The 10,143-nt window shown below is 41.8% G+C and overlaps 1 protein-coding gene across 6 annotated transcripts in view; it reads right to left on the bottom strand.

The window, feature by feature from the left end:
* dennd1b (DENN/MADD domain containing 1B) overlaps positions 1–10,143 on the bottom strand; it is a 108,411-nt gene that overhangs the window by 65,978 nt on the left and 32,290 nt on the right. For 4 of the 6 annotated variants that reach the window (XM_034881200.1, XM_034881196.1, XM_034881195.1 and 1 more), the window contains exon 4: positions 3,479–3,563. The exons of the other annotated variants lie outside the window; for them this stretch is intronic. In XM_034881200.1, coding sequence (XP_034737091.1) covers positions 3,479–3,563 — 85 coding nt within the window. The remainder of the gene's footprint in view (positions 1–3,478; positions 3,564–10,143) is intronic. 6 annotated transcript variants of the gene reach the window in all.

The following is a 10,143-nucleotide window of genomic DNA, read 5'->3' as shown; positions in this document are numbered from 1 at the left end:
ACACACACACACACACACACACACACACACACACACACACACACACACACACACACACACACGCACACGCGCACACGCACACGCACACGCACACACGCACACACAGTGGGGTTTGAAGGTTTGGGCACCCCAGGTAAAACTTGGTATTAATGTGCATAAAGAAACCAACAAACGATGGAAAAATCTCGAAAAAGCATCAAATGACAGATTAGCAGATTACCCTAAAGAGTTTATGGCACACACCGCCCCCTTTGGAAAGCTGAGACCTGACAGTGTCATGGATGGTTTTCAATCATCGTCTGGAAAGACCAGGTGATGTCCATCTTGAGGATTTAAATGACCAGACTCATCTGACCTTGCCCCAACAATCAGCACCATGGGTTCTTCTAAGCAGTTGTCTAGAAAACTGAAACTGAAAATAGTTGACGCTCACAAAGCAGGAGAAGGCTATAAGAAGATAGGAAAGCATTGTCAGATGCCTATATCCTCTGTTCGGAATGTAATTAAGAAATGGCAGTCATCAGGAATGGTGGAAGTTAAAGCAAGATCTGAAAGACCAAGAAAAATATCAGACAGAACAGCTCGCAGGATTGTGAGAGATCCATCCAGAAAGACCTGGCTGACCCTGGAGTTGTGGTACACCATTCCACTATAAAGAGATACTCGTACATATATGGTCTTCATGGAAGAGTCATCAGAAGAAAACCTCTTCTAAGTCCACACCCCAAAAATCACCGTTTGAAGTTTGCAAATGAACATATAGATGAGCCTGATGCATTGTGGAAACAAGTTCTGTGGACCGATGAGGTTAAAATAGACTTTTTGGCCGGAATGAGCAAAAGGTACGTTTGGAGAAGAAAGGGCACAGAATTTAATGAAAAGAACCTCTGTCCAACTGTTGAGCATGGGGGTGGATCAATCATGCTTTGGGGTGGTATTTCAGCCAGTGGCACAGGGAACATTTCACGAGTAGAAGAAAAAAGAGATTCAATAACATTTCAGCATGTTTGGACGCTCTCTTGATGCCATCTGTGAAAAAACTTAAGTTAAAGACAGGATGGCTTCTACAAATGGATAATGATCCTAAACACATTAGATTATTGGCCTCTTTATGCACATTAATACAAATTTTGACCTGGGGTGCACAAACTTTCGAGCCCCACTGTGTGTGTGTATGTATGCATGCATGCATGCATGTATGTATGTGTGTGTATATATATATATATAGTACAGGCCAAAAGTTTCAACACATCTTCCCATTCAATGTGTTTCCTTTATTTTTATGACTATTTACATTGTAGATTATCACTGAAGGCATCAAAACTATGAATGAACACATGTGGAATTATGTACTTAACAAAAAAGTGTTAAATAACTGAAAACATGTCTTGCAAACTAGTTTCTTTAAAGTAGCCACCCTTTGCTTTTTTGATAGCGCTGCAAACCCTTGGTGTTACCTCAATGAGCTTCATGAGGTTGTCACCTGGAATAGTTTTCACTTCACAGGTGTGCCTTGCCAGGGATAATTAGTGGAATTTCTTGCCTTGTTAATGCAGTTGGGACCATCAGTTGTGTTGTGCAGAAGTCAGGTTGACACACAGCCGACAGCTCTATTGGACAATTGTTAGAATTAATATTATGGCAAGAACCAATCAGCTAAGTAAAGAGAAACGAGTGGCCAACATTACTTTGAGAAATGACGGTCAGTCAGTTTGGAAACATTGTGAAAACGTTGAATGTCTCCCCAAGTGCAGTCGCAAAAACCATCAAGTGCTACAACAAAAACTGGCTCACATGAGGACCGCCCCAGGAAAGGAAGACCAAGAGTCACCTCTGCTGCTGAGGATAAGTTCATCTGAGTCACCAGCCTCAGAAATCGTAAGTTAACAGCAGCTCAGATTAGAGACCAGATGAATACCACACAAAGTTGTAGCAGCAGACACATCTCTAGAACAACTGTTAAGAGGAGACTGCGCAAATCAGGCCTTCATGGTCAAATAGCAGCTAGGAAACCACTGCTAAGGAGAGGCAACAAGCAGAAGAGATTTGTTTGGGCCTAGAAACACAAGGAATGGACATTAGACCAATGGAGATCAATGGTTCCAATTGCCGTGTCTTTGTGCGACAGAGAAAAGTTGACCCGATGGATTCCACATGCCTGGTTCCCACCGTGAAGCATGGAGGAGGAGGTGTGGAGGTGCTTTGCTGGTGACATTGGGGATTTATTCCAAATTGAAGGCATACTGAGCCAGCATGGCTACCAAAGCATCCTGCACCGACATGCGACATCCCATCCGGTTTGCGTTTTATTGGACCATCATTTATTTTTTAACAGGACAATGACCCCAAGGCTCCAGGCTGTGTAAGGGCCATTTGACCAAGAAGGAGAGTGATGGAGTGCTGCGCCTCCACAGTCACCGGACCTGAACCCAATCGAGATGGTTTAGGGAGAGCTGGACCGCAGAGTGAAGGCAAAAGGGCCGACAAGTGCAAAGTTTCTCTGGGAACTCCTTCAAGACTGTTGGGAAACCATTTCAGATGACTAATTCTTGAAGCTCATCAAGAGAATGCCAAGAGTGTGCAAAGCAATAATCAGCGCAAAGGGTGGCTACTTTGAAGAAACTAGAATAAAAGACATATTTTCAATTATTTCACACTTTTTTGTTAAGTAAATAATTCCATAGGTGTTCATTCATAGATTTGATGCCTTCAGTGATAACCAATGTACAATGTAAATAGTCATGAAAATAAAGGAAACACATTGAATGAGAGGGTGTGTTCAAACTTTTGGCCTGTGCTGTATCTACACAACAAATATGTTATATATTTGTTGTAGTGTAAGACAAAGCACCATTACCAGCAAAATATTTGGCTGAAAGTCTTTCTCTGTCTACAGGAAATCAACTGTGAAATGCACCAACAGTGTGACTTACAGGGTCTCTTCACCCAAGTTACAAAAAACATTTTCTCACTTTTTCGCAGTTTTTGGTTGATGTGTGTATGAGACACCCCTCTCTGAGATTTCTGGCTCCAACTCAATTTAACGCAGTTAAAACGGATTTGTGGTGTTCACAGAATTGAAAAACAAATGACACTTTTTTCTGCAGCATGTCTTTTTGCAGTCAGTGTCTCCATTACTCTGGATAATCTACAGACTTCACTGTCAAAAGATTTTCATCGGGTGTGTTTCTCTGGTAGTAAGCAGTTCCATAAGCAAAGAGATGTGAACGTCTTAAAACATAAAAAACAACATATATCTCAAAACCTGGGAGAATACTATCAAAACTATGTGCATGGCTACATACCACTGGAAAGGGAGAAAAGGTGTTTTGGATGAATCACACCTTTATACTGAGCTTAACGGTGTTCCTGTTCCAACATCCCTTTTATTTTTCACCAAATAGACTGCTTGTATGTGATATACAACTCATAATCTTTTCCTCATCTGTCAGTCTGTTTTCTGTTTCCTACATCCTACCTGTATTACTGATAACTCTCCTTCGCATCTGTAGCTCTTTCCACGTCCTTCCCTCCCATGACTGGGCCCTATACCGTAGGGATATCTAAACAGGAATGACACACAGAGGGGGGTGGGGGTGGGGGTTCTTCCACAGTTTCTTAGTACAGTAAGCCCACCACCACCACCACACATACACACACTCCCCCTGCTTGCCATTTTCCCAAGACAAAAGAAAAAGAGGCAGCTAATATATTTGCAGCTTTGTGAGGGAGGGAGGGAGGGAGGAGAAGGAATCTGCTGCTAGGCTGGGCTTGGCAGACAGTGGTGTGTGTGTGTGTGTGTTTATCATGAGTGGAGACAGGGGTATCACTCAGTGAGACAGAATACTCCGGGTTCCCCCAGCGGACGCTCCTGCTATCACTGCACCACAACAGTACAACAGCCCTCAGCAGCACTCTGCAGGTTTGCACCGTGCCCAGGATAGCACGGCACAGCGAAGGAAGAGCAACAAACTTTGCAGCACAGTGCTTTGCTACTAAAAATAGGCCTAAACTTCATTTTTATCCCTGCCCTACCCTTATGGTTTAAGAAGTTTAATTGTAATGGGTTAAGCTATATATGGTTAAGGCATAAAGGGGGCACTGGGGGGAATTGACACGTGACAGATCATACTCTATGGGCTCTATGCATGCACCTCCCCTCTTGGCGTCCAACCAACACTAAAAAATGGGGAAAAACAGCTTTTAAGATCACAGCAAGTGGACAGAATTATGTTAACAAGTTCATTATTAACTGATTAAAAGCTAAACTCAGCATCAGCCATGGTGTTTCATTTTGGGTGTGAATTTCATGAGCGACAATCATTTTCCCATATGCTTGCAAATATAGAGAGAGAGAGAGAGACAGAGGAGTGTTGTAGGGAAATGTGGATTTAAAGAGGAAAGGAATGAGAATGCAGGAGGACAAATGAAATGCTGAAAACTATGAGGCAAAAGAATAAAAAAAAACAACAAAAAGAAAAGTAGAGAGGCAGACAGAGAGACTGACAAGAGCGAATGTCTTAAGGAAGGAGAGGTGGAGAGGGTATTTGATGGACGGACACAACAGCAGAAGGATGGAGGGGAGAAAAAGGGAAGGAGGGAGAGAGGAGAAGCCCAGTTCACGCCCCTCTCTCCATGCAGCAAGGATTCCTCCCTGGGGGGACTCAGACTTTAAGCCCCTGCCCTGCTTTATATTCCCATGGCTACTGCAGCCAGATCAATCTAGCTGGCTACCCAGTGTAACTCAACCTAGTTCAGTGCAGCCTGGCCCCCAGAGCCCTCTATACAGGGTCTAGTTTTGGAGGAATCGAGGCTGGAGGCAGGCAAATTTGTAAATGTACCACTGGTGTACCCATATTAGAAGCAGACTTTAAAAAGGACTATATCTGTGTTTTTGCATGTGTTAGCCCATTACTACAATTCACATTTACTTTACATTACTCTCAGCTGTTTTCAAAGCATGCTGTACTGTTTTAGATTTCTGAATATGTTTTTACTGTACAATCCATCACAGTGAAGTGAACATTGTGCCTGCTTTTATTTTTTTGTCAAAGTTAATTTATTATTTCCTGGTAATGCAACTGCAAGACTGATTTGAAAAGCCTGCGCTGCATTACCACATAAAAATAACATAACTCAAAATAATGCAGGCAAGATGTTCACTGTGATGGATTACTTAACTCAAGTTTTTGCAAGATGAGTTTTTTTACCATATGGAAAAAAATTGAAATCAATTAAATCTGGGAAGGGAAAAAACACATTCAAAACGGTGACATGGTGAATGTCACTGCATACAATATTATAAGTTGAGGCCAGAGCATTTTATATTCGCTCAATGATTCAAGTTGGTGACCTTTAGGGTGAAACATGTTGAAACACTACTTGTCCTTTATGGAAATCTCAGTACCTAAAATTCTAACTAGCAACAGGAAGCTGTGTGTTTACTACTGCAAACAGGCAGGCAAAATGAATTTCCCGCAAAAGTTAACGAGTAGGACGTCACATACTGTAGTCACATTTATTACACATTTAGCAACATTTTCTCACTCCATCCACTAAGGAAGACCACAAGGTTTGCTTAAAAGCTTGAAAAAAAACTATAAAAACATATACTCTAGTTTTAATGCCAAAAGTCACGCACCTTGTTACACAAACATACAATCTCTGAAATAGATTAGCTAGTTCCTGCACAGAACTCTATTCAAACTTCATTACCTCTTAATTATGGCCATCTATATTGCAATTGTGCTGTGCGCTGGGCGGTTGAACACATAAATAGTTCACATTAATAATATCACACCTCACAGGATATTTCTTTCTTAAACTCTCATTTCTATGAGAGTATTCCCCAGCTGATGCCTTCTCTGTTGGAGTCAAAAGTATGCTTTAAGGTAAAAGTTGAGAGCGACCAGTTGCTGTTTGAATATGTTTAATAATTGCAAGAAAACCTGCATGTGCAAAGCTATCTTTTCCATATGTGTCAACCATAATGGAGTTTTAAGGCTACAGTGGTTTGCAGCAGTCAGAGACCCTGGTTATCCAGCCAGCATTTCAACAGTATAATGACATAGTCAGCAGGACTACTAACACATCAGCGCTGGAAACCACAGTGTCTCCACTCACCCTTCCTTCACCTCTTCCTCCCGCACGTTCTTGTGCCCTCTTCATCACCTCCTCTCTTCCTTCCCTTCTGCCTTATTCCCTCCATCCCCTACTCTCCGTCCTCTTTCACCTCCCTCCTAAACCCCCTGTCGTCATCCTAGATTCCCCCTTCCTGCATACCCCACCTTTTCCCTCACCCTTACCAACACCCCTCGCCCCCCTACTCGCCCCCCTTTTCCCAATTAGTCTGTCTGTGTGCAGCTACCCAGCCGATCTCTGCCCATCCTGCCGGTGCTGGTTCGCTCACACAGCCCCTCTGGCGAACATGACAAAGAGACATCCTCAGTATTCAAACAGACACACACTGCTTTCAAATGCCGAATGGCAGGGTCGACCTGGGTGCAGCTTTAAGCAAAATATTCAAATTCTCAGCCTTTCTTTTTATGAATTTGCATGGATATGCATTCATTTGCAATGTGTAAAGACACAAGGACAGCTGAGCCTTGGTTTTGGAGAGCTAGAGAGGGGGAAAATAAATAATGCAAAACAAAAATGTATGATGGTATTAAACCTTGATTGGGTAGACTGGTAGATTAAAACTAGGCTCAAAACTCAGAAAAACTCAAAGTCAAACAAAATGGCACCAAATAACTGATAAACTGATGGCCATTATCATCTTCAACTACGCAATAAACTTCCTGAACTACTTCCTGTTTTGTCAGTAATCTCCAAGCTGCAACAGATACTGAAAGGTTACTGGATGTGATACTACACTGACAAAGATAAAGACAGAGAAACACAGAGGCAAAAACATTAAGACAGAGACAAAGAAAAAAAGCAAGAGTGAGAGAGAAGAGATCAACTGGGGCTTTATGCTAAAACAGAGCTTTTGATTTGTTTTTAAAAAGACATTAACATTGTCCATCCTAAAGACACGGTATTGTTACATGTTGTGTTTCTGTTCCTCTAAGGCAGACAAAACAAGGGGCTGAATCCTATTTCTCAATTTTTTGTTGATTTTCATACCTCCCAGCATATTATTCTAACGCTTTAAAAGTATCAAACAATCTATATGAGCAACTTCTTCCAATAACGTTTAACAGCTCACTATATCTTCCTGGACGATACCATTATTTTCTAAGCCCAAAAAATAAATGCAGGTATGGCGGTTACTGGATGGAAGTGTTGCATGAGTAATATTACAGCTAAGAACTGCTTGACCATAAAAAGCAGTGCGTATGTCAATGTAAACCACATTCTGACAAGGCAAATTTGTTTAAAGAGTGCATGTCTATAACGGTAGACAGTGTTTCCCCCAGAATTAGATTCTATTTGCGGTGGTAGCTGACCCGGGGTGGGGGGGGTGGGGAGTACACGCACGGAAAGAGGTGCAGACTTATTATATTAATTGTACTGCAAATATTTTTGTACAAAATTCTGCAGATAACAATTCAAAATTTTAATTTTATAATGCAGTAAGGGAAGGGCGCTTTCATATCTGACAACAAAGTCCAGTTCATTTGATTAGTATTGAATAGGGCATAACCGTATCTGTTTCCCAAGGAGCATGTTTTGCTCCTCAGTTAAAAAATGTAGGAGTGCCTTACATAAGGTATCTGCTATTACTGTTGTAGCTAATTTGTACAATAATACAATAGTGTTATGCATACAAAACATTATGAAATGTAATCTTTTCTATTTTTAAATGTTGATGAATAAATTGTCTGTGGTGTAGAGTAACAGACTGCCCCTACAGTTCGGCCTCCCCCCCAAGAGTTTCTCGGTAACTTTATAACACTAATACTAACCATTAAACTCCAGATCGACTCTTTTCTGCGGGGCAAAAGCTCTATGTCGGTAGATGTCTTCTTCTGTGTGTTAATAAGTGGGTCGAAAACCAAGTTTAAGGCTCATACCGCTACCTGCACTACTGTATTGAGTGTGTGGAATAATCAATGGCATTAATTAATCTGCATGGAAGCGTAGGGTCTGTTGTATTTGAGAGATTGAAAGAGAGAGAGAGAGATCATACAGCAGTATCCGGCGGTCAACAATGATTGTGTGGCGGGCCGCCACAAATATATCATTGTACGGGAAACGCTGGTAGAGCTACAGGTTATTTTTTCTACAAATTGACAATGTGATGGCCAAGCAAGACTACTGCTGTTAATGACGACAGGACATTAAGAGATGTAATCGCTAAAGTCAGGACATGTGTGTCCTGAGCAGGACACTCTCTAGTAGGGCTGCACAACTAATCAAAATGTAATCACATTCACGATTTTGGCTTCACACGATCAAATTTGCGTGATCGAGCGATATTTTAAACGTCTCATTTCATAGAACACTCCGGGTTTTTTTGCAAAGCCAATCTACCGCTCCGTAAACCACTGTCTGATCATGTGCCAGTCAGAGTTGTTCCCTGCACAGCGCAGCTTAGTATCAACATGTAGAAAGTCACAGAGGACAGAGTAACGTGAGTAAAATTCAAAAGATGGCAGTCGGTTATACGTCGGTCTCAAGGTCTATTAGTGTACCATTAAACGCAACATTTTGTCCCGTCTGTGTTTTTTTTTTTTTTAAGACACCAGCAGTGACCAGTGCTAGTTAGCGTCTGTTAGCTCACAGGGCTCTAGGTCGCGAGGATCCGCTGCTTCTCCACAAACAAAGCAATGTTGTTTATATGGATATGGTTTAATTTTGCGTTACATGACCCATTTCTTCTGTAAAGCCGTGCCTGTGCTGATCTCTCCTCTACTCTCCATGCGGCCCCTCCACACAGCAGCACCGGTCCAGACTTCTGACATTTTTCCACAGTTTTACTTGTTATTAACACAGCTGTATATTGTTAAGCATGAGAGGCAAACCTGTATTTGTACCAGTGTTTCCGCTGGTAACTCTACCGCGGCCGCAACGACAAAAAAACACGGAAGAAGTTATTGAATGCAACTGACTTCAGTTCGTTAAGTAAAAGGCGTGTGAGACAGAACCTGCTGGACCCGGGCGAGAGATGAATGCAGCGCAGTGACGATAAAGACATTTCATACACATGACGTGTGTAACTCCGCTGACCCGCCATTCAACGTGTTTCGGACTCGTTCATAATGAGTCAGCCATCTCTCTGTGAGTAGCGTTAATCGCACTCCCTCTCTCTCCCTTGCTCTTTTGATCAGTTATTGTTGAAAACAAGTGAAGGAGCTTTCTCAGAGATACATAAAAAAAATATATAACTATGCTATTTATTTCAGATAGCTAATTTTCATTTACCTGTGTTGCAGCTGTACGTCAACACAACATACAACTTCAACATAAGAAAAATTTAGCATAATATGGATGTGAAAGCAGTTATAATTAGCCTATGTGACGTCCATCAAATATTTTTTGGCCATAATCGTGCACTTTGTGTTTTAATGTGGTGAATACATTGTCTTTATTTAATGATTCCTGTGTAAATGATCATAAGAAGGTCAGCTGGGACCATATGTTAAGGGTAAATAGTTAACATGTTTTTTAAAGACGTCATGGTAAAATCCATGGCTTTAATTGAAGTGTAATTAACAACATGCATGACAACCTATGCCTAGTCTTCCTTACAGTATGAGGCCGAAGCATGTTCTTTGCCAGCAGTTAAACAAATTTCTAGCAGTGCAAATATCATCTGATGCAGACACAGGTAGAGTGAAACCTAAAGGTGCAGAGTGAAAACAAGACAAAGGAAAAGACATGACAGAGAGAGACAGACAATGACAGACAGACAGACAGAGGCAAGGGACAGAATAGAAGCCTGATTTAGAAATGAAAAAAAAGAAAAGAAAAAAAAACTACAGAATAGTGAGGAGAGGTGCAGAAGAACAACGGGCAGAGGCACAGCCTCCTCTGGCCGCTGCAGACCTCAAACCCTGCAGAGATTCCTTTCATTAGGCTTTAAAAGTATGCTGCCGGCTTGCCATTCTGACCTGCGCTCTGTGCCAGTAATAAGAACGGCCTTCAAAGACGGACCAAAGCAACAGAGCTGCTTGAGAGGGGGAAATGGTGGGGGGG

The sequence above is a fragment of the Etheostoma cragini genome, chromosome 9, assembly GCF_013103735.1.
Source record: "Etheostoma cragini isolate CJK2018 chromosome 9, CSU_Ecrag_1.0, whole genome shotgun sequence".
NCBI lineage: Eukaryota > Metazoa > Chordata > Actinopteri > Perciformes > Percidae > Etheostoma > Etheostoma cragini.
This window is presented reverse-complemented; position numbering and strand designations above follow the sequence as displayed.